The sequence below is a fragment of the Oncorhynchus nerka genome, linkage group LG14, assembly GCF_034236695.1.
Source record: "Oncorhynchus nerka isolate Pitt River linkage group LG14, Oner_Uvic_2.0, whole genome shotgun sequence".
NCBI classification, from domain to species: Eukaryota; Metazoa; Chordata; class Actinopteri; order Salmoniformes; family Salmonidae; genus Oncorhynchus; species Oncorhynchus nerka.
This window is the reverse complement of record NC_088409.1, coordinates 77,875,370-77,900,532: the sequence shown is the minus strand read 5'-3', so window position 1 is coordinate 77,900,532 and position 25,163 is coordinate 77,875,370. Positions and strand designations below refer to the sequence as shown.

The 25,163-nt window shown below is 43.4% G+C and overlaps 1 protein-coding gene across 2 annotated transcripts in view; it reads left to right on the top strand.

Annotated features, from left to right (window-relative positions):
* Nucleotides 1-24,689, top strand: part of LOC115119272 (seizure protein 6 homolog) — a 219,320-nt gene extending 194,631 nt beyond the window's left edge. The window contains exons 5-17 of one of the 2 annotated variants that reach the window (XM_065000444.1): nucleotides 4,497-4,682; nucleotides 6,580-6,748; nucleotides 7,774-7,940; nucleotides 10,233-10,427; nucleotides 10,594-10,732; nucleotides 14,263-14,459; nucleotides 15,218-15,412; nucleotides 16,109-16,300; nucleotides 19,839-20,033; nucleotides 20,166-20,204; nucleotides 20,397-20,505; nucleotides 22,244-22,349; nucleotides 23,489-24,689. In XM_065000444.1, the coding sequence (XP_064856516.1) occupies nucleotides 4,497-4,682; nucleotides 6,580-6,748; nucleotides 7,774-7,940; nucleotides 10,233-10,427; nucleotides 10,594-10,732; nucleotides 14,263-14,459; nucleotides 15,218-15,412; nucleotides 16,109-16,300; nucleotides 19,839-20,033; nucleotides 20,166-20,204; nucleotides 20,397-20,505; nucleotides 22,244-22,349; nucleotides 23,489-23,518 (1,919 nt within the window). In that variant the 3' untranslated portion in view covers nucleotides 23,519-24,689. Of the gene's footprint in view, nucleotides 1-4,496; nucleotides 4,683-6,579; nucleotides 6,749-7,773; nucleotides 7,941-10,232; nucleotides 10,428-10,593; nucleotides 10,733-14,262; nucleotides 14,460-15,217; nucleotides 15,413-16,108; nucleotides 16,301-19,838; nucleotides 20,034-20,165; nucleotides 20,205-20,396; nucleotides 20,506-22,243 lie in introns of both variants that reach the window. The other variant, XM_065000443.1, reaches the window with a different exon arrangement.
* Nucleotides 24,690-25,163: the final 474 nt, after the last annotated feature.

The window sequence follows — 25,163 nt, the reverse complement described above, 5'->3', positions numbered from 1 at the left end:
CTCAGAGCGGTAGCATGACCGATTCTCCTCTACTGCCTTTCATGTGTTTGCATCCTAATGATTCTGTCCCCACAGGTTAGTCTGTGATGATGGGATGTTTTAAGTCTATTGGTGATAGTGATCCATCCAGGTCAGCTCAGAATAACCCAAACCTACGGCATCCAGCTAACCATGAAATAAACTAAATATAGGGTTCATTTGGTGACTTTTTCTGTGTGAGACATGAACTCTTCTCGATGCCCAGTGAATGTGGAACAGACATCAATCAAACCCCAACATTTCACAGACCCACACCATCTGTGTGTCCAGTCAGTCTGTCTGTCTTTCAGTCATTCGATGTGAACCTCTGATGTTCTGCTGTACTTCAGCCCCTCCTCTCTCTCTTCGGTTCTTTTCTTTATAGACCCCACATCACAATCTCATTAGCATTAGCAAAGACATATACAAACTGAGGACCGTGGGTTTTTAACTGCAACGGCAACCGATAGTCTATTCACTTTTAATGAAGTTATTATATTTGCTGGCAGTTAGCTCCTATAGCAACTCCATGGTGATCTGCTGTAGTGAGACATTTCATGGATTCACATTATTACACCATACGCCCATTACCGAAAGAGCATGAAAGCATGCTGTAAATTTAATGAAGCAAGAGCTTTTTATTGCCTTTGTGCTTTTGGCACCTGAGGTTTGAGTAGGATTGAGAGGTGTGTTGCTACTGTAGTATTTCCATGGGAACGAGATAGACTTGTGTGTCTATGACCAGGGTACAAAGTAAGAGTTTGAAGCTATGCAATCAGATTTTTATTTTATTTCTGTTTGTGTCTAAAACCTTCTGTCCACTCTTTTTACCATATTTTAAGTATACAGCATAAATATGGTTCCCTATTTCCCAACATGGGAATATGGCAGAGAGATGCATGCTTGTTGCCAGGTAGATTCAATGTCCTTCTCGCATGGGTTTTCTCCTTTCTATGATGGACAGAAGGACACCCCTTCCACACCACCACATCATTCATATCCCTTAGGGGCCTTCAGACTCATAGGTCGGTAAGGTCATTTTACCCTTCCTTTGCTCTCGCTGTTCCGTGGAGGTTAATGTGAGGCAGCGTTTAATCCAATCTAAACACTGAAACAGATTTCCCATATGCCCCTGTCCTCTCTCCTCAGTGAGCCTGTCACACACGGTTATTCTCAATAAGGCCCGATGAGCCTGGCTGCAAATGAATCCCCTCTGTGTTTCATAATTAATGCTCGTGGATGTTGTGGAGGAAGATACATCTTCCATTAGGTCATGTAAAATACAGGAGTCTTAATAGACCATTCGTCTCTGTTAGCAAGCTAGTGCTGCTGCGTTATGAGGACAGGCCTCTCTCTGATTGCAGGCAGAGAAGAGTCAAATGGCTGAGGGGACTGAGGTGACCGCTGTGACGGCAAACTGCCACCCATTCTACATGTCTTCTTCTGTGCTAAGAGACGACAACGCGTCTGGAATTAGTAATGAGACTGGGTGCTTAGCAGCATCTTCAACGTTTGGTTTGGTAGGGTTGTGAATGCATAAATTGTGAACATGTTTAAGAGCAGGTACATGAGGAGGAAAAACTAGCCTAAAAATCCTGCTAACATTTCATTATAAATAGGTTGTGAAAAGGTTGGTAATGTCTTTACCTAGTGGACAGCTTGGGACAATAAAGTTCTATCTGCGTTTCGGTCTAAATGTAGTTATTGACATAGCCTTGTTCTGTTCAATGTTCTCTACCTATATAGTACTCTAAATATCCCAGTTCATGTTGTTCTGTTCAATGTTCTCTACCTATATAGTACTCTAAATATCCCAGTTCATGTTGTTCTGTTCAATGTTCTCTACCTATATAGTACTCTAAATATCCCAGTTCATGTTGTTCTGTTCAATGTTCTCTACCTATATAGTACTCTAAATATCCCAGTTCATGTTGTTCTGTTCAATGTTCTCTACCTATATAGTACTCTAAATATCCCAGTTCATGTTGTTCTGTTCAATGTTCTCTACCTATATAGTACTCTAAATATCCCAGTTCACGTTGTTAAGTTCAAAATAACACAATATAACAATTGTTGACACCATTCAAACCAATGAGGGTTCATAACTTTAAAGTCAATTATCTCAGAATCAACTTTTTGTAGATAGAACCTTATAGTCCGAAGCTCTCGTAGTGACAAAGTGTTACAGACAACACTGTAAAGTCACAATTTTGGTAAAAACATGGTGATATTTTGTAGGCTATATTTGGTTCCACTATCCCTGTGTGGTGGCCTGAATGTGGACTGAGCGTGTGACTGAGCTCTATGGCCCAGTGTGCACCCTATCATACCTCTCCGGGGTGTTGAGGGCTACTCAGAATATAAAGATGGCCATTGAATCTGCTAGTGTTACTTAGCCGCCAGCTAATCTCCCAAGCCAGTTGTTCCAACGGTATCGTTACCAGCCATAGTGAACCTATTTCATTTTATGGCCTCTATAACACAGTGGGAGGAGAAAGCTGTGGAGACAGTGGAGAGGAGGAGGCTGGCTGCCAGTGTGATTTAGTACCTGGTTGGGAGCAGCTCCACGTTAGGCCAGCCTCCAGTGCCCCCTCTGTATTAGTCTAATTGAAACAGAAACAGCAGGGTGATGATGCTATAACAACACCCCCACGCCTTCACCCCTAAACCAGGCCCTGCTGTGCCGATACACCACACCCCACAATAAACCATAAATAAAATGGATAGCCGAGGGGAGTGTCTGGGCCCTGCTTATTGGCTCATTGACTCAGAGGAGCGCTTTTAGCTTTCATATTGCATGCACTAGAAAGATTAGACAGCCATCAGCAGCAGGCCTCTCCTCTATCTCTGCACGACCCTCTCCTTCTGGCCTTTTATCGCTGTTGGTTTTTAAGTGGGATAGGACGGAGGGGAGGAGGCGGTATCATTTAGCCTCGGTCCAACAGGCTGTCCTCAGGACAGACAGGCTCTTACCCAGCCAGTAAGGCCCAGGGAGATAGTCCTGGACCCAAGTTTTACTCTCAGAGGAGCTCCTGTGAAGCGTACTTTGACTTGAACTGAATGGTCTGAACTGTACAGTATGTGCCATCACTTCCTCTATGGGTTCCCTGTTACTGTCATCATATCATCTATGGGTACCCTGTCACTGTCATCATATCCTCTATGGGTACCCTGTTACTGTCATCATCTCCTCTATGGGTTCCCTGTTACTGTCATCATATCCTCTATGGGCACCCTGTTACCGTTATCATCTCCTCTATGGGTTCCCTGTTACCGTCATCATCTCCTCTATGGGTTCCCTGTTACCGTCATCATATCCTCTATGGGTTCCCTGTTACTGTCATCATATCCTCTATGGGTACCCTGTTACTGTCATCATATCCTCTATGGGTACCCTGTTACTGTCATCATATCCTCTATGGGTACCCTGTTACTGTCATCATATCCTCTATGGGTACCCTGTTACTGTCATCATATCCTCTATGGGTTCCCTGTTACTGTCATCATATCCTCTATGGGTTCCCTGTTACTGTCATCATATCCTCTATGGGTACCCTGTTACTGTCATCATATCCTCTATGGGTACCCTGTTACTCTCATCATATTATCTATGGGTACCCTGTTACTGTCATCATATCCTCTATGGGTACCCTGTTACTCTCATCATATCCTCTATGGGTACCCTGTTACTGTCATCATATCCTCTATGGGTACCCTGCTACTGTCATCACCTCCTTGGCAATGTCTCCTTGAGACAGAATCAATGGTGGAGTGCTGCACTGCCTTCCAACAGGATAACAGTGAAGCTGCAACAATTACAGTCAGACAGACAGCCTGGAGCGAGAACCACACATAGATCTGTTAAAAATAGCTGGGGATGAGGGGAAAACACTACCAGTTGTTTGTTAAAGATCCACTTGTGGGTCATTCTTGATATACAGACAGTACTCCAGGTCCCTATTACATGTTCACAGTTTGAGTAAAAAACAGTACTGTTATTGATCTAGGTCCCTCAGTGGGTATTCAGCCAAGCAATGCATTCTGTTGAGCATGATACGCATTAGGAAGCCATACTGTATGTGTGTGTAGTGTGTCATTAATGTACCTGTATGGAGAGGCAGGAGGAAGGCAGAAATGCCAGTTTCATGGCCTCCATTAGGTATATGGCCAGACCAATCCATCATCCTGAGACACTAAGGTTATTCTCTGGAATAGCACAGGTCCTATAGACATGTACTGTCTATAGACATGTACTCTGGTAGGATAGGGTCTAGGACCTGTCAGTGTTCATCCTCACACTTCTCTCTATACATTCTTTAGGTTTGGTTCCCCTCCCTCTAAAAGGCTTTATGATAAGCAAGAAAGTATTTTTATGTTGTTCCACTTTTATTTTGAGTCAGCTTGGATGCTGTTAGTCGCTGTTTGTGTCCAACTCTCATTCTCTCTCTCTCTTCTCTTCCCTCTCTCTCGGCCCACAGCCTTTGTGTTGAGCTGTACCTTTCCCCAGCGGCCGGTCTGTGGGGATGTGTCTGTGAGCAGCCTCCACTCTGGGGGAGAGGCCTACTTCTACTGTCTGACTGGGTACCATCTGCAGGGAACCAACACACTGACCTGTCTCAACGCCAGCACCCCCTACTGGAGCGGCACGGAGCCGCAGTGCCATGGTGAGGGCTGGGGGTAGCTAGCTACACACCTCTCACATCCATTTACCACAACGGGACCAGTACACCTTGCTATGCACACAGACTTTCTCCACAGTTGTTGAACATATTAATAGACAAAAACACTCTTCCCCTCTCAAACCTTATCACAGTCTTTCAAAATGAATTTACATTCCCTGTGATTTGTCCTGTAACTATTCCTACCAGAGCATCAACACAGTTCTTCCCTTTGCAACAAGTGAGGCGTAAAAGTACATAAACACGTTGTCCTCGCTGGAGCAATTAATTCCACTAGAATGATCTCACACTTACTCAGCTTGGTGTTGCTCAAAAGTTAATTGGGGTTTATTAATAATTGATTTGGGCCTTAATGGTGTGAGCTGCAGTGTATGTTGTACTGGGGTGGTGAATGTTAAACAGACAATCCTATTCAGTCAGACCTCTCCTAGGAAGTAAAGAACTAAACAAAACAAGCCACGAGAACCAGAGACTCCATCATATTTTCTCTTCCAGGAAGTTCACCTCTTGAGTCTACTTGTATTCATCTTGCATAACAAGCACAGATTCAGACAGGGTTCAATCCCCAGTGGAGGACAGTTCAGAAGCAGACAGTTTTGATGTAGGATCTCATTTTTCTGCTCAGATGAGCACCAATGATGAATAGTGAGTGAATGTTTTAGCCCTAGTCAGATAAGATAAACATTTGGAACAGTGGGTCTCTCCATTGTTTTAACAGTGAATGGACAGCAGGGAGGCTCCCTCTGAGCGCTGGGCATCTTAAAGGCATAGTTTAGATAGTATAAGGATTCTCTCTCCTTATATTGGGTGACCAAACAAACCATTTAAACTGTATGTATGTATGTATGTATGTATGTATGTATGTATGTATGTATGTATGTATGTATGTGTGTGTGTGTGTGTGTGTGTGTGTGTGTGTGTGTGTGTGTGTGTGTGTGTGTGTGTGTGTGTGTGTGTGTGTGTGTGCCTGCCTGCCTGCCCGCCCCAGACAGTGTTCCCACAGCATGGTGTCTGCAGGGTGTGATTACTGATGGCAGGGCAGAGTGCCACAGGGAAGGTTAGGGCTGCTGCTCTGCTTTAATTAAGCTTCGTGTCTACCTAGCTGACCTTCACCTCGTCTGTTGTGATACACTGATATCAATACCAGACCCACTCTCTCTTTTATTTCCTTTACACAAACTCAGAGCTCAACACCTCCACTCATTGTGTTCTCGTGGTTTATCTCTAGCCATTGTTTCCCAAGGTATTCTTTGTCGTTACACATTCTGTTTGACTGGGATTTTAAGCAAATGTTTTTCCCCAGACTAAAATACCTCTCTCTACTTCTTCTTCCTCCTCCAATCCCATCCTCCTTCTCTCCTCATCCTCCTTCTCCTCCTCCCCCATCTTCCTTCATTCCTCTCCTCCCATCCTCCTTCTCTCCTCATCCTCCTTCTCTCCTCCTCCCCCATCTTCCTTCACTCCTCTCCTCCCCCATCTTCCTTCACTCCTCTCCTCCCATCCTCCTTCTCTCCTCTCCTCCCATCTTCCTTCACTCCTCTCCTCCCATCCTCCTTCTCTCCTCATCCTCCTTCTCTCCTCCTCCCCCATCTTCCTTCACTCCTCTCCTCTCCCATCTTCCTTCACTCCTCTCCTCCCATCCTCCTTCTCTCCTCATCCTCCTTCTCTCCTCTCCTCCCATCTTCCTTCACTCCTCTCCTCTCCCATCTTCCTTCACTCCTCTCCTCCCATCCTCCTTCTCTCCTCTCCTCCCATCTTCCTTCACTCCTCTTCTCCCATTCTTTCCTCCTTCTCTCCATCCCATCCTCATTCTCTCCTCCTCCTCCCATCTTCTTTCTCACCTCTCCTCCCATACCAACTTCATTCTCCATGGGCATCCCAGCTGCTTGTGGTGGCATTGTCCGGAATGCCACGGTTGGACGCATTGTGTCACCCGGTTTCCCTAGCAACTACAGCAACAACCTGACATGCCATTGGCTGCTGGAGGCCCCAGAGGGACAGCGAGTGCACGTCCACTTTGAGAAGGTGGCCCTGGCAGAGGACGATGACAGGTGTGGTGTCAGTCAGGGGGTTTACTTCACTAGAGTGGTCAGTCAGACCTGGGTTCAAATAGTGTTCATTTTATTCCAAATATTTTGACCTTGGGTGCCAGATGAGTGGGATTTGCACTTAGAGGGCCATTCCATTGGTTGTATTGCACCAGGCTAACTCAATAAAGTACATAACTTTAAAATAAAGAAAATATTGTCTGAACCCAAGTCTGCTACAGTGTTCTGACCTTAGTGCTCTACTCCAGTACACTATCCTGTTCTAAGTGTTCACTTGAGTTTAATAATCATTCAACAAGCAGCCAACAGAGTCCTACTGCTGGCTCTGTGACAGTTGGACATGATTCTCACTGCAGGCTCATGGTTCTGTTGTCACACATGTCATATTACCAGTCCATTCCTCTGCTACACTTCAGGGCATCACCTCATCATCTGAGATTGAGATTCAGTGGAACATCTGTGTCTCCGTGTCAGAATGCAAATCCAATTTTGAGAAAATGGCGAGAGAGGAAAGGAGAAAGAGAGAGAGAGAGAAATATTGAAATAATCGGATACATTTCACTTCAATCACCTTCCTACTTTGTTTTTTGACTGTCTATTCATGTTCCTTATTGGAGTCTTAATGCTCTATGATTGCATCTATAAGCTGTTGTGAATGTTTGTAAGGCAATATAACACTAACAAGGTGCTTCAAGTGAATGAATTGAATTGACAAGGACACACATATTTGAGTTAAGATAATGTTGTTTTTATGAGCGGTAGCAGCTGTGTCTGGTAACAGTAACAAATATACTTTTAATCAGGTCAGTAGGCTAGCTGCTCAACTGTACTGAATGATATTATTGGCCATTTGTGCAGAACAGTCCAGCCCAATGCTTTAATACTGTATAATTTTCCTTCCTGTTGCGTCATCTCATTAGGGGCTTCCGTCCAGGTAGCTGAGTTAACTCTGAAAATGTGCCCACAATGCATATTACAAAGTCTTAGAAATCCAACCAGGTACTAATGTGTTTTAATTTCTCTTTCAGGCTTCTGATCAAAAATGGGAAGAACATTGACTCTCCTCCGATGTATGACTCATATGAGGTAGAGTACCTGCCCAACGAGGGCCTGGTGAGCACCTCCAGACCCCTCTTCATAGAGCTCACCACTGATGGAACAGGCACCTCCACCGGCATCGCCATCAGATACCAAGGTAGACACATCCCCATGGGAGCTAACGCAACTCTTCAGGTCTCGGTTACACCTGACCCCCCTTTGACCTTCTCCATCTCACAGAGACACTTCCAGGTCATGGCACCAATGTTTCTGACTGGGTTAGAACCAACGTTCACTCTGAACTGCGTCTGTGCACTCCCACGCACTTCCTCCACGACTGCCACGCAGAAGAAACGCCATGCTGCGCAAAGACGCAAGAGATTGAACTTCATTGAGTTTGCAATATATAGATGAATGTTTTTTTTTTCTGTGATGGAATCAACATTATATCAGCCCCAAAAGAAATCTAACTTTACAAGATTGAGTCTGTGATTTTGTTATAGACAGAGTTAGGGCGCAACGGAGTAAAATACTATTGGCGGGGGTAGCCCACGAGTGGTCTTTCAGTCAACCACGTGTGAAAACGCTTTTCAGATCAGTTTAAGATCAGACTCGCATGTGTGCACATTTGTAGATATTCTTTGCTAGTTATTGAGTTATTAGCCCAGTTCTAGATAAGTATAGGTCAACAATGGAGAGTTACTGATTAAGAGATTCCTGCAAGAGCACGAAACGTGTCGGCTACATTTCAAGCTGGTTTTGAAAAGCCAGTCAGGTAAAACGCTTATGTCTTAATTAATTGAAGGGGCAGTGTTGTATTTTGAGACATGCAGATACATGTTGAGATATGCAAATAAACCAATAGGCAGAGGGGTAGTCTACAGTGTCTAATTCTCTGTATGGTAATAATTGTATATTTTATTTTGTAAAGTGGTTTCTTGCATCATACAACACAATACAATGCCATTTACAGTCACCTATTTGGCCCATGGTGTTACAGACCAAGTCGAATCATTAATTAATGTCAAGCCCTTCATATTGTAAAACCGTTTTTAAAAGTCTCATGCAATGTAGGTCTGCATTGAACACATATCTTCTTCTTCTACTCCTTCTACTTCTTCTACTGTAGGCTATATCGTAGAAATCCATGTGAAAATGTTATGGGATTTGCTCCATTGGTTTTGTTGGTAGTCCTACATTATTCTCAATTAGCCACAATAGCCTATTGGCTACTGTCTAAAACTGTAAGGGTACAGCCTCAGTGTTCACTGTAAACTCGCGACATTCAAGTTTCCGCTCACAAGACCTCAGATTTGCTCAGTGCCCCCAAAAATGAGACGGAAGAGTGGTTAGAACATAGGTTCCCTGTGTGCCACAAGACCGGGCATGGGGATCTAACACAAGTGGTTAGAACATAGGTTCCCTGTGTGCCACAAGACCAGGCATGGGGATGTAACACAAGTGGTTAGAACATAGGTTCCCTGTGTGCCACAAGACCAGGCATGGGGATCTAACACAAGTGGTTAGAACATAGGTTCCCTGTGTGCCACAAGACCAGGCATGGGGATCTAACACAAGTGGTTAGAACATAGGTTCCCTGTGTGCCACAAGACCAGGCATGGAGATCTAACACAAGTGGTTAGAACATAGGTTCCCTGTGTGCCACAAGACCAGGCATGGGGATCTAACACAAGTCTTCAGCTCTCTGGAAAGTGTACTCAAGGGCACTCAAACTTCCCTCACACACTCCAGCAATGTAAAATGAGTGGAGCTAAAACCTGTTGTTTATGAAACGCATCATGCCCTGCAGACTAGTATAACCAAAAGACACTGCCTCAGGCCCTCTCCTCATCTTTCCCTCCTCTAAAGAATTGGAATGGAAAGAAGTCAAACATAAGAATCAATTAAAGTCCTCTGCTCTCACTAGTTTAGCTACGAACTCTCAAATGCTTTATTGTTCTCCATGCTCATGCCCAGTCATCCTCTCTACGTGTGGCAACTCATTCTTATAGGTGCCTTTTCAAAGGGCTGTTCAGAGCTTGGAGTCAGAGCCACATCACAGGTCCTGGAGTCATTATCCAATCAGATCAATTTAATCTGATTAGGGCTTCAATTTACTATAGCAAATGGGATTATGCTGTGAGAGAGCAGTGCTGCTTATTCTAATGGACCGTGTGTGGGTTGTCTTGAACAGCATTACCCTCATCAATCTGACACAGGGTGGAACTGATTTAATAGTGCTCCCCTCACCCTGATTTGAACCATTACATGTCAGTCAGTGGGTTGACGCAACAGACCTCCAATAAAATTAACCTCTGGATCTGCTCCGTCCCTGATAGGAGGCGAGCTAACGGGCAAAGTCAATGGCCCACTGCATGACAGACATGGGGCTCAGTGTCACAGTCTGGCCTTTTTTCTGTGACTGATCCACATATCCTCTCCTTCATAGCGTTTGCAGTGGGCCACTGCTATGAGCCGTTCGTCAAGTACGGTAACTTCACCAGTAATGACAGCACGTGGGCAGTGGGGACCGTGGTAGAGTTCACCTGTGACCCTGGCTACACCCTGGAGCAGGGCTCTGTCATCATTGAGTGCATGGACCACAACAACCCCCAGTGGAACGAAACTGAGCCTGCCTGCAGAGGTATGCTGTGTGTTTTTGTTCTGTGTAGGAAATGAGCTGTATGATATTGTTGAACAGAGTATTTTTGCTTAATCTGTGTGTGTGTGTGTGTGTGTGTGTGTGTGTGTGTGTGTGTGTGTGTGTGTGTGTGTGTGTGTGTGTGTGTGTGTGTGTGTGTGTGTTACAGCTGTATGCAGTGGAGAGATGACTGACTCTGCTGGAGTGGTCCTGTCTCCTAACTGGCCAGAGGCCTACGATAGCGGCCAGGACTGCATCTGGGGGATTCACGTGGAGGAGGACAGGAGGATCATGCTAGACATCCAAGTGTGCGTATCTTAACTATCTCTTACGTTCTTCACTCCAGATTCTCCTGAACATAAGATATAACATGTTATACAGATGCAGAAGAAGGATGTTAGCTATGGGAACCCTTTTAGTAACGTCCTGGAGTTCCCCTCCCCATAGCAGTTCAAGTGGAGGACGTCCCACCACAGAGTAGCTCTAACCTTTCTAAGAATCTTCACCCGCGCATGAGCTCTGCAGCACGTCTCTGCACTCAGATCATTAGGAGAAGCTTTACAGCTGATGTACAAACACAGGCCTGACTTCAAACAGAAACTGCCAGTGCAAAGAACTACCCCACTGTGACTGGTTAAACAAATGAAAGAGAAAAGGGCTGGAGATAAAATAATATCTTGCTCTTGGATGGGACACATAAGTACCAGCAGACAAAGGTTAATTACCAACTGGAGCGGAAACTAATTATTTAACGGGGGTTCGGACAGAGGTGGTGTGTGTTCTGCTGAATCAGATAGGTTGAGTTGAGCAGAGCAGGGGAGAGGAGTGAGTGTTTTCCGTGATAGTGATGTCAGGTGAAGGCTGGGAACAGAAGACCCTGCTGTGTCAGACCCTGATAGATTAACCATGCGTACAATCATTTTGCTTCCTTAATTAAGAACTGGCTCATTTGCATATGTTGTCTCTCTTGCTCTTCTCTCTCTTCGGAACGCCTCAGCTGTGGTTGTACATTCTGAAGCATTGTAATAAATGGCATCCCCCATGTTTGGTACAAGAAGCTGTCAACATAATTAATTTCCTATTCATATAGAGGGGAAGCGATTTGGGCAGATATGACTTTCAGGGACAACGGTGAAGCGCGTTCAGCTCAACCTCGGAGCGTTGATGAGAATTCAGCTTGAGTGTGCATGTGAGTGAGACAGAGAGATCATCTACAGGATTTCCACGCCATTTCCTTCCGTTTTGATGTGAACATCAATATCAGAATATGCTGAACAAGGAGAAATATGAGAACCTAACATCTGAAATCTCAGTTTAAAGGCATCACTCAAACCACTGTTATCCTTCACTACATCCTCAGGGATCCTCTGATCATAGCGATGAAACCAGTGCTGCACAAGGAGTGATAATCTGAACACACAGACTCTCGTGCCATGAACTCGCATGTTCCATGTCTGATGCCTCCCTCCTGGCCCACTAGTCACGCCAGTGTTGCACGGTGTGCCTTCCTAAAGCTCGTTACCAGGGTTTAGGAACACTTTACCACGCTAATGAGAACACTCTCATTCCTCTATAATCATTCATCACCGCCCAGCGTCCTGTTCACCACTCCCACAATCACACAGGACCAGGGGCCCTAATGACGGCTGGGACACTCATTCAAGGGCCCTTCTAATGACAACTGGTTCATCCCAACCAACCAGGAGGGCTAGCTAGGTGCCTGTTAAGGGCTCAGGTGCAGGAGGAGGGGCTGTGAACGACATGCAGGTGTGGAGGATGGTACACCTGGGGTGTAGTTCAGCAGCCTATGTTCAGATGCTCCAAATGTTGACGAAGTGCTCCAACGCCTAAATAGTGTTTAGGAGTGTATGGGAATGGGATTTAGCTGTGTCTCTGCCTTGATGATTATCAGAAATACACAAACACCCATGCATATGACTTTTGGCAGTTCTAATTCATGTAATAATTTGTACACATGCATGCATACATTCACGTACATACCAATATACACACACTGTATATACTACCCCAGTAGTCCTATGGCGTTAATAAGGGAGGAAATAGTTTGCAAGTCAAATATGATGTGAAAGACAGACAGTGATTTTGGTAGTTTCCATTTTGGCTTCCATTATAGTGTACTTTGCCTTTGGTGAGAATTTAGTGAGAAGAGCGACAGGATATTTCATGCATTGATGCATCAAATATTAGTTATAGCACTTATACCTTGATTAGGTTTGTCTCCCAGGGCTGGAAGTTGGCAGGAGAACTCATTGACTTATTTCATCACTAGTATCACTGATAACTGTGTTGACTCTGAGCCTGCTTGTCTGGATATGTTAGCCTAGTTGAGGCGGAGTGAAGGGCAGTGGATCTGGATCCCTGTCCAGTCAAGATCTCACAAGCCAGAGAGGAGTGGATTAGAAATGGGATATTCCATCAGCACATTCATTCAGGTTAGTCTGTGGGAATTAAGAGGTGCAGGGGTGAGATGAAAGGAGAAGATTCTAATGATCATTGAGCAGCCATCATGACTCACAAATGACTGCGTTTAATCGAATTGTGATTGGTATTGAGGGGTATTCATTTTGCTCAAACTAGCTAGAAACGGGCAGGTCGTATTTATATTTTACTTGTCCTGGACATGAATGTCAAGTTCTCTCAGAGGTGGAGAATAGAGAATGCCATTGCAGATGAAGAGTTGTCTGAGATAATGCATTCTGAAGGAACATGGTGGCAGGCAGCTGGGCCTGTGGGCTGAGTCAATCTGAGCCTGTGTTTAAATTACACTAAATCAAATCACTGCCACACAATAGAAAGCATGATTAATTTTCGCTGCAGATACGGCAGCACAGCTATGCAAAGGCTTGTTTAACTTCACCACAACAAATTTAATGCAAGCTGATACAATTTCTCAATCTGTCCCGCTCTGTTGAGGTGAGATGCATTTTCAGGTGTCAATTAATTACTGCAGGTTTAGCATTTTCTGGAGGGGTAATACAGATGCATCAGCAGAAAATACCCACTGGGTACACACTGGTTGAATCAATGTTGTTTCTACATCCTTTCAATGAAATTAAGTTGAACCAAAGTGGAATAGACGTTGAATTCAAGTCTGTGCCCAGTGGGTAGGCTAAGCTGTCCTGACATTTAATTAGTCTGATACACCTGATCTTTGCCAAGTCGTATGTGCATCATATCTTTAATGTCTTGATTCGTAACTCAGTTTACAGAGTGCAAACAGGTCGATGAGATTGAGACATTTTTACACTCTCTCTGTTATTCATGTCATACAATACACTACTGATACACGACTGTATTACAGAACCAAATCTCTTTATCGTTCAAATCTTTCCGTTTTTTCTTCTTCTGTTAGGCTCCAAAGTGATTAATAGTTCAATTGCTTGCGTTGTAATGAGTTTTATCAGGAGCCACTTGTGATTCATTTGAGACAGGAAAGAGTAACAATTCACTTCCCGATTCTGGCGTAGTGTGATTTCCTCCCTACTTTACACCCTGTCCTGGTTCTTAAGCAGAGGGCTCTGTCTCAGGTGACACATTTAAAACAGGATATTTTTTTTGAAAGTGATAAATTACCACATGGTTTTGTCACTTTCTTTTCAGTAGAGCTGTGGTGCTCCAAAGTAAATGGAACATTTAAACGGAGCGTCTCAAAGCAAAAAACGTATTTTAGTGAGGATGCTTTCACGTTTTTAAAACAGATACAGAAAACAATGACAAAGAAACTATATGACAAATGAGCTAGTAATGTGAGGATGTGCATGAAAACCAATTCATTGTGCACGGTGAAATATATTTTCCTTCTGTCTTTGTGCTCCAGCCTCAACATAGGGAAGAACGATCTGCTGACGTTCTATGATGGAGATGACCTGACTGCTACGGTGCTGGGTCAGTACGGTGGCTCACGGCCACACTTCAAACTCTACACCTCCATGGCTGACGTCACCATCCAGTTCCAGTCTGACCCGGCCACCAACATCTACGGCTACGGCAACGGCTTTGTGGTGCACTTCTTCGGTAAGACTCCGGAGTGAGTTAGGAGAGAGTGTGAACAGAATTAAAGAGTTAAAGAGACAGAAGGGCAGTGAAGAGGGGAGATGAGTAAGGAGGAGGAGAGTTCCAGAGGGTTCAGGAGGAGGAGACTCTCTTAAACATAAAAAGGAAGGGGCCCCTTCCATCAGCACGGTCGTCACGACACCGGAGCGGAGCCAACCCATAAAGCAGACATCTGATAAGACGTAATGAATTCCATGTAGAGAGAGAGAGAAAGAGGAGGCAGCAGAATACTGATGACTGGGAGAGAGAAGAGTGAGTGAAAGAGAGAAATGAGAGAGGGACAAAGGGAAGGCAGAGAGAGAGAGAGAAAAGGCAGAGAGAGAGAGAGAGAGATTTATAGTCTGTTCATGCCTCTGACAGAGATGGAAAGCAAGGCCCAGCCAAGTGGTGCAGCTGTCTGGTATTGTGCCCGTCAGAGACCCAAACACAATTACTGCGTGTGTTTGTCCACATTAGCCTCGTCTGCAGGGTGCCCTGCCCTCTCTGGCTTCTGCTGTGGCTAGAACGGGCCCCGCCAGGCTGCCTGGCAGACAGACATCCTATTGCATGGCACTTGTCACACTAGATTGAAATTCCTACAAAATGGATGTCCTCTATTGTGTTTGTCCTGAGGTTCATTCATTTGAATGCAAAACCACACCACTCAAGCTCTGTGTGCTCTGTGAAGTCAGTGCCTTTTTCTCTGGCTTCCTTTCTCTCTCCCTCGTTCATGGATACAGAGGTGCCTCGTAACGACACGTGTCCAGAGCTCCCAGAGATCACCAACGGCTGGAAGAGCACCTCCCACCCTGAGCTGGTCCATGGCACGGTGGTCACCTACCAGTGCTACCCAGGTTTCCAGCTGGTGGGTACAGAGCTGCTCATGTGCCAGTGGGACCTGACCTGGAGTGGAGACCTGCCCAGCTGTGAGAGAGGTGACTACCACACACACACTGGCACACAGAAGGTGCATTTTAGGTGTGAGAAGCAGTTTCAGTTAAGGACAGGCTAAAGCAGAGGCTGATGGGTAAAAGCATTCACTGCTTTTCTGACAACACAACCCTTTTTTCTGTATAGACCAACGTATCAGTGAGGTGAGTAGGCTCTGTATTCCAGCTCCTCCACACATTACTCCTGTTCTATCCAGACGACCTGGATGCTGCGGAGTAGAGACAGGATAGTGTGACAAAGTCCTTGGTCTTGGTCACGTCCCACACAGTGACAGGCACGGCATCACTGACCGGTAACAAGAGACTCATTTGGACGTCTGTCACGTGAACATTATTACCATACTGACCCTTATCCTACTAGACCCAGGATTGGGTTCATGGTTTGCTGTTGTGTGGGACTGAGACACAGAGATAATCTCTTTATTTTCCAGCTCGGTGGGTTTGTGTCTGCAGGCTTTAATTAGAAAAAGGCCCAGGCACCACTCTGGCCCCATTGGTTAACCACAAATAAGCATTGACAACTGCTAATGATTTAAAAAAAACAACTAATTGTATTCCCTGCACATGAGTAAAACTCTGTTTTTTTCTGTGTGTGTGTGTGTGTGTGTGTGTCTGTGTCTGTGTCTGTATCTGTGTCTGTGTCTGTGTCTGTGTCTGTGTCTGTGTCTGTGTGTGTGTCAGTGCTGTCGTGTACAGACCCAGGTACTGTGGAGCACAGTCGCAGGGTGATGTCCAGCCCGCGTTTCACTGTAGGCTCCACCATCCAATACATCTGTAACAAGGGCTACACCCTCTCTGGAAACAGCCTGCTCTCCTGCTACAACCATGGCTCCTCCGGACCTAAATGGAGCGAGAGGCTACCCAAATGTGACTGTACGTACCCCCTGGGCTTCAGCCTGCTAAAACATCTCCATCATACACACTTCCCAGCAAGCACATGGTTCCTTGGACATTGTGGGTATATTCGTTTTTGGTTTCCCATTGGTTCTGGGAACAAAGCTGGTAAAACTAAAAAAATTTAAACGTTCTGAGAACGGAAGTGAAAATTTCAACTGTCCTGGGAACATACATTTTTAGGTTGCAGGGAGGTTCTGAGAACGTTTTGCTACAATACCCTGAATGTTTTCCTTGAAGTTTTATTTCTGTTCTGAGAACAGAAATGATAGGTTATTTGAAGGTAATTAAATAACATTATGAGAATAGATTTCATTAAGACGTTTAATAACACAACTGGCTTAGTTTGGGTTCACCGTTTAACTCCAAGAAGATATAGGATTTGTTTAGGGAGTGATTGTTATTTATAATAAGGGTTACATGGAGAAAATCTGACTTCTCTGAATTGAAAATTGATGACCCTCCCTTCAGCAAAATATATTTGACCTAAACCCTCACTGGACTCTTGAAAAAAAACAACAAGTCTCTTCTACAACCAAAATAATAATTAAAACAAAGTGGATAGCAGAGGACTGTCTACTGTTTACCCTCACTTCCTGGACAGAGCAAAGCCTTAGATATGCAGTTTTACAAACTGTTCTTCATCCTGTAAACAGTAGATGGCAACGCAGACATTTTGATAGCGCACAGGGATGCGGGCTAAAAGGTCATGGGTTCACAGACCACCATGGACAAGAGTAGGGTTAGAAAGATCTTATATATAGTAAAACCATTGCATGAGTCTATCATCGTATTTGCAGGTCTGAGAAAAAAATGGCCTATTATAAACATGTCATGCAATTCTACGTAATTTTACCCATTAGCGGAATATTTTTTAATACCACACAAATTACCGAAATTATAGGCTAAGAATGGACAGAGAAATAGGGCTATGTGTTCACCTTATCATATTTCTCCAATGCCAAATCAGTGTGTCTTGTTTGCAAATAATTAGGAGTCATTAGGAGTCTGAGCATGGTATGCTACTTTCATAATTTAGGCCCACCATTCCACCCCAGACAGAGTAGTCCTACCATTCCACCCCAGACAGAGTAGACCTACCATTCCACCCCAGACGGAGTAGACCTACCATTCCACCCCAGACAGAGTAGTCCTACCATTCCACCCCAGACAGAGTAGACCTACCATTCCACCCCAGACAGAGTAGTCCTACCATTCCACCCCAGACAGAGTAGTCCTACCATTCCACCCCAGACAGAGTAGTCCTACCATTCCACCCCAGACAGAGTAGTCCTACCATTCCACCCCCGACAGAGTAGACCTACCATTCCACCCCAGACAGAGTAGACCTACCATTCCACCCCAGACAGAGTAGACCTACCATTCCACCCCAGACAGAGTAGTCCTACCATTCCACCCCAGACAGAGTAGACCTACCATTCCACCCCAGACAGAGTAGACCTACCATTCCACCCCAGACAGAGTAGACCTACCATTCCACCCCAGACAGAGTAGACCTACCGACGCAGAAAAATGTAAGCTTTAACTGCTGGCTACTTGTCTTCCGTGGCTTAACCCAACAAGAGAAGGTCACAAGTGTTTCCTTAAAAGCTGTTGAGACCACACTAAATAGCCTATAGGCACAATTTATATTGCATATATATATTGCACCAGCGGAAAATCAGAGATGAGGAGCGACATCGGGCACACATCGATTTTTATTATTTTATTTCACCTTTATTTAATCCAGGTAGGCCAGTTGAGAATAAGTTCTCATTTACAACTATGACCTGACCAATATGAAGCAAAGTAGTGCGACACAAACAACAACACAGAGTTACACATGGAATAAACAAACGTACAGTCAACAACACCATATATAGCCTAATAAGCAGCTAATTCTACAACAATGAGACATATTGCAATTTCATCAATTACAAATGACATGACCCTTCCCTGGACTAGATTTAAAAAATACTAAACCCTCCCCTTGAGTGAAATTGAAAAAACATGACCCTCCCCCATTTCCCTCCAGGTAACCATTCTGTACATTTCGATCAGTCCCTTAGGCATTAATCATGAAAGCACATGTATTTTTTTATTGTGGCACGGTGTCGGTTAGATTTGAACCTATGATCTTCTGTTCTCAATCCATGGAATTAGTCCACTATGTCACTAGGATGGAGCTAGCATGTCATGTTTTTTTAAACTCATACAAAGCTGTTCATTTTAGATTACTCAAACAGACTCCATTTTTAAAAAAAAGCACTTAATTAAAGGTGCAATATGCAGGAATCACTCCATCATTTCTTGGTTGCTAAAATTAGAATAGTTCTAATTCTAATAATTTCAGTATGTGACAAAACAAGCACTCAGAGTGTAGAGAATCACTGTACCATCTAAACCGCTGTGAGATACCTTTTCAATAACCAAAACTATTGTATTTTCAGCTGTTTGAAGCTGGTGTACAAAACTGAAAGTAAAAGATGCAAAAATGAAACGTTAGAATGAGAAGCATAGAAATACTGCACATAGAACTGATCTACCGCTTTTTAGATGTGCTTTCAATGGGAATGACAGATCTATAACTCACATTTCTATGTGAATTTGGTCAGGTAACCCAAAAAGTGACATATTGTACCTTTAAAATCAGTTGTGCCCAATTAGTGGGCAGCCCAGCACACCTATCAAGATAGAGGTTAGAGAGAGTTTTGTTGACTGACACTGAGAATGGAATGTATATGTTTTTAAATAACATTCTTAGAGCTTTCTATGAACGTAACACATTTTTCTTCTGTTTTTTAATGGAAAGTTCTTAATGTTCTGAGAACATGACCTTGAACAGAATCATGAGAAAACCTGCAGAAAGCGATATGCTTAAGTACTGAAATTCCCATAGAAGAACGATGTTTCTTAAAACTGCGATATGTAACTTTTTGGGGGCGACCTGACCAAATTCCCATAGAAATGGGAGATAGATATGTCATTCTCATTAAAAGCAAGTCTAAGAAGCTGTAGATATGTTCTATGTGCTTTATTTCTATGCCCATTCTTGCATTTTTGGTTTTACTTTTGGTTTTGTACATCTGCTTCAAACAGTTGAAAATACAATAACTTTGGTTACTGGAACCGGCACAAAACGTTCTGCTGAAGTACTACAAGTCTCATAGAAAAACGTTGTTTCTTAGCAATTCTGAACAATTTGAGAGCATTACTTTAAATAGAACCATGAGGAAACCTTACGATGAAGTAGTACAATTTGCACCTGGTTTTCAGAAAGTTATGTGCTAGCTGGGTATCCTGCACCATTCACAGAATATTGTGGGAAGGTTGTATGCAAAATAACCATAGGACAACCACACTTTCACCAAGCTCTAAGAAACATACGGTTCTCAGAACAAGCTGGATTGGCAGTGTGTCCAATTCATACAATACACCAAGAGTTTTACTAGCTGTTTACAGAAATACATTATATGATGTTGACTGTGTGTGTGTGTCCTGTCCACTCCTCTCTCAGCGGTGACCTATGAGCCTTGCAGGAACCCTGGCACCCCATCTTACAGCACCCAGATCTCAGAGAAGCCTCTCTACCAGGCCGGGGAGACGCTGCGCTTCTCCTGCCTCAGAGGCCATGAGCTGCTGGGGGAGCCTGTCCTCCGCTGTGTCCCTGGACACCCTTCACAGTGGAGCAGCCTGCCCCCTGTCTGCGGAGGTAGGAACTGCAGACACATACTCCCCTGTGTGTTTAGTTCACTCTGGCATTGTTCACAGTAGTTCATGATGAACAATATATCTGTATGTATATTTTAACATCTGTGTTCTGATGTTCTCCATTTCTTTACAGCCTCCTCAATGGAGTTTATGAATGAACGCAGATTAGATGGTAAGTGCCGTCAAGTCTGCACAGTAATTGTTAGATCTTTCAAATTAAAACATCAAGTCAAGACCAAATTTTTAAAAACGAAATACAGTACTTCCCAGCAACTTCAAGTGTGTTACATTGAAGTGTGCCTCTTTAGGTTATCATACCAATTGAGTGTGTCCCTGTTGATTCCTCTACCTCTCTGCTCACCAGCTGCCAGTGCAGACTACATCATGGAACGAGCCAACATAGCTCTAACAGTCTTTATACCAGTGGCCCTCATCATGGTCTTCATCATCGGGATCTACCTCTACTTCTCTAAGTAGGTCTTGTATTCCTACTTTATATAGATAAAAAAAATACTTTGAAAGTATGAAAGCTATCATCATCCATAGTATCAAGTAGTCTATCCAGGGGTTGACTTGGACTGAAAATAGGTGCCGGTACAGATTTTGGTTGCCGTTACTGTTTATATATAGGTGCAGGAGCTCCACAATAATTTTGAGCTCTAGCTGTAGAACATTTGAGGTGCTGGTACTCGGTGAGCTCATGCCCAAGTCAAGCACTGAGTCTAACCAATAGCTATAGACCAGCTAGGTTCTGTAATAATGTTGTAAGTATACTATGCTGCCCTTGTGACACTACAGTGCCTTCGGAGAGTATTCAGACCCCTTGACTTTTTCCACATTTTGTTACGTTACAGCCTTATTCTAAAATGTATTAAAAGTTTTTTTCCCTCATCAAGCTACACACAATACCCCATAATGACAAAGCAAAAACAGGTTTTTAGAAATGTTTGATAATTCATAACAAATCAAATAAATATTTAGACCCTTAACTCAGTATTTTGTTGAAGAACCTTTGGCAGCGATTACAGCACAGAGTTTTCTTGGGTATGACACTACAAGCATGGCACACCTGTATTTGGGGAGTTTCTCCCATTCTTCTCTGCAGATCCTCTCAAGCTATGTCAGGTTGGATGGGGAGCTTTGCTGCACAGCTATTTTCAGGTCTCCAGAGACGTTAGCTCGGGTTCAAGTCCGGGTTCTGGCTGGGCCACTCAAGGACATTCAGAGACTTGTCCCAAAACCACTCCTGCGTTGTCTTGGCTATGTGCTTAGGGTCGTTGTCCTGTTTGAATGTGAATCTTCGCCCCAGTCTGAGGTCCTGAGCGCTCTGGAGCAAGTTTTCATCAAGGATCTCTCTGTACTTTGCTCCATTCATCTTTTCTTTGATCCTGAATAGTCTCCTAGTCCCTGCCGCTGAAAACATCCCCACAACATGATGCTGCCACCACCATGCTTCACCGTAGGGATGGTGCCAGGTTTCCTCTAGACTTGACACTTGGCAGTCAAGCCAAAGAGTACAATATTGGTTTCATCGAACCAGATAATTTTGTTCCTCATGGTCTAAGATGTCTTTACTGTAGGTGTCTTTTGGCACACCCCAAGCAGGCTGTCATGTTCCTTTTACTGAGGAGTGGCTTCTGTTTGGCCACTCTATCATAAAAGCCTGATTGGTGGAGTGCTGCAGAGATGGCTGTCCTTCTGGAAGGTTCTCCCATCTCCACAGAGGAACTCTGTGGAGCTCTGTTAGAGTGACCATCAGGTTCTTGGTCACCTCCCTGACCAAGGTCCTTCTCCCCCGATTGCTCAGTTTGGCTGGGCGGTCAGCTCTAGGAAGAGTCTTGATGGTTCCAAACTTCTTCTATTTAAGATTGATGGCCACTGTGTTCTTGGGGACCTTCAATGCTGCATACATTTTTTTGGTACACTTTCCCCGATCTATGCCTTGACACAATCCTGTCTCTGAGCTCTACGGACAATTCCTTCGACCTCATGGCTTGGTTTTTCCAATTAAGTTGTGGAAACATCTCAAGGATGATCAATGGAAACAGGAAGCACCTGAGCTCAATTTAAAGTCTCATAGCAAATGGTCTGAATACTTATGTAAATAAGGTTTTATCCATTTTAGAATAAGGCTGTAACATAACAATATTTTGAAAAAGTCAAGGGGTCTGAGTTTTTTCTGAAGTCACTGCATGTGTGTGTGTTCTCTAGGGTTCAGGGGAAGCCTCTGTGTCTTCCCATGTCCACCTCCTTACCATATGACCACATCCCAGGAGAGTCCACCTTCGACAACGCCCTCTACAAAACAGAGACTACGGTACGTTCTGATATAGAGATATTCACTGGTTCTTTAAGATGCCTGTTGGAATTAGTAAGCCCCCCAAAAGGTTGAAATCAGACGCTGTCATCCGTGTCTGAGATGATGCACTTAAAGCACCATCTGGTTTGCCATATTGCAGGTTCATTCTCCAAATCTAATTTACCGTTAGGTGATATAGAAATGGGTTTGAGGGGTGTAAACTATACTCTGTTCACCTTCAGTCATTGACAAGGGCCATTTCATTACACCTGATGCAAACAAAAGGTTTCCTAGTTCATTTGACAAAGCATAGCTTTATTTTTGTGCTATGACATTGTTCAGACATGGGTTCAAATAGTATTTGAAAGATGTCAAATATTTTACCCAGGTCTGATGCTTTCATGCTCATGATTTCAGATAACTAACAATTGTCTCTCTGTCTGTTTGTTTCTCTATCCTTTCATGACTGCACTCCTGAAGAACAATGAGGTAGACATAGCGCTAGGCTACAACCTGCTTATTTAGCCTCCCCTCTGTCTGTCAGTCAGTCTTCATCAATTCCACATTCTGAACCTATTTCACACTGTGAGCTTATTGAACTAAAGCCCACAGTAGGTTGAGCACATTTAAATGGGTCAGAGGAGAGGTACAAACCTCTCAAATCAAATCAAAAATAGAGTCAAATTGGTCGCATACACAGTTTTGCAGATGTTATCACAATTGCAGCAAAATGCTTATGTTTTTAGCTCCAACAATAATTATCAATATAATACAATAAACACATAATCTAAAAGTTAGAAAGAAATATCAGAACGAGAAATGGAATATAAATAAATATACAGTATACTGTATGTATGTGAATGGTATGTATAGACAATGGTGTGTGTGTATAGACAATTTAAGGTCATTGTCCCCTCTCTCAGGTGAAAATGGAAAAGCCTCACAGTTTGGGCTGACCTCTTCCAGACACTAAACGTATCCCTGTGATATCCCTATCATAGTCTACAAACAGATGTCACTTATCACACGGCTCATTCACAAAAAGAGGAATAGCCTTTGTGATCACAAAAGGAATATGATCTACTCTAATTCTGTCTCATTATACCTTATTGTGTACAAGCTTGTCCCTAATTCAGAACTATGTCCTCATTTCACAGGACACAAGAGAGTATGAGGTTTCCATCTAGAGGCACAACTACGTGTTTCAGCAATGACAGGTCTGGTCTCAAGATGGTTTGCCTTGTGGAAGTTTGTCTGCACTCCTCAGACCCCCACCCCCTTCACACCTCACTCCGCTTGCCTCCACCACCTTTCCCTCTGTCTGCTGAACATGTCTCTGCCCAGCCCACATTGGTCATCACTGCAAAGACTGGAAAACATGATTCTTTTTGTAGAGCTTCAACAGCAATGGCCTAACAGCAGTGGTTGTACAGTTTTTATCCTGAGATGATCAAAGCCTAAAGACGTCAGTCCAATGTCGAACCTCACAAATGGGAAAGCTGAGTTTGTATCTAGTCCAAGAAATGGAATGTGTCAATACAACACAATATATTTGTCACACAGCTTGTAGGGAATTGTTGTTTTGAGGCAAGGCACACCACAAAAGAGCTAGATTGTTCAAGTGATGATTGGAGGGATATCATAATAACTTGGACTCTTAAACCTTTCAAATACAATGGACAATTTAAACATCTTTTCATTTGTTTTGTACAATAGCTGCACATTTTTAAGTTGACCCTCTCAAAAACATGTAAACACACCTCTTTTTTTATGCAACCTCCTATGATTAAAAACATCTGAATGTGCCTTAAAATGAAGGCCCTTATTAAGCAATGTTCATATCATGTATATTTCTGATACTGCATTGGTTCATCTGAGATTATTACATTGTTGATTTCATATGGATCATAAAATAGAGATGTAGTAAAACAAAAGAAAATGTCCTTTCATTTCTTCTCACACACAATTGTATGTGTGTCTTCAACATGCTGATTGAAAGGTATTCATGAATGATATTGGATTGGCAAATCTCTGAAAAAGTCTATGGCAAAGTGTATATAAGTTCTAGTGCCATTCGTTTTGTGATGAAAACCAGGGAAGGTTAAAGCTTAAGAAGTCACTGTTGTGGATTGGGGATTCCTAAAAACTGATGCAATGTATTTGCCTAAAATAATATAGCTTATTCTATAGGAGAATGCATCACCATTCAAACACTCTTTTTATCATTGTCACTTGATAATATTTACTCACACAAACAGGTGTGATGACAATGATTATACTTCTATAATCTATTTTTGATTCATTGTATATACACTGATTAAGCCAGTTCATGAAAAAAACGTCCTCAATAAAGTTATTATTCAGAAAAAAATTGACACACAATCTCATTAAATCATTTATTAAGGATTACTGGTTCACTTCGAGATGCATTTAGCCTTTTTGCCCTCTTAGTCGTTCATCTGAATTTGCCCTGATATGTACAGTATACATGAATAAAGAGCTGAAGAAAGCAAGAATGTCCTTTGAAGAAGTGAAGAAAACCGCATAACACCGAGCACACTGGAGGAAGCTTTTGTCAGATGACCCATGCTCCTCATTGAGTCAAAGTAAATCAAGATTGTAGCTACCTCTGACAGTGTAGAGGTTTTGGGGTTGGAGGTGTAGCAGACTCATGTCCGGTGTAATGTACTAGTTTGTAGTTCAGAGAGTAGCAGACTTACGGCCAGTGTAGCGGCGAAGGGGTGGTCTTCCCGTATAGGCTACATACATGTATAAGGTTCGCCATACATTATCTTTATCCCTATAGAGCCTTATACCACCGTGGGTAAGATT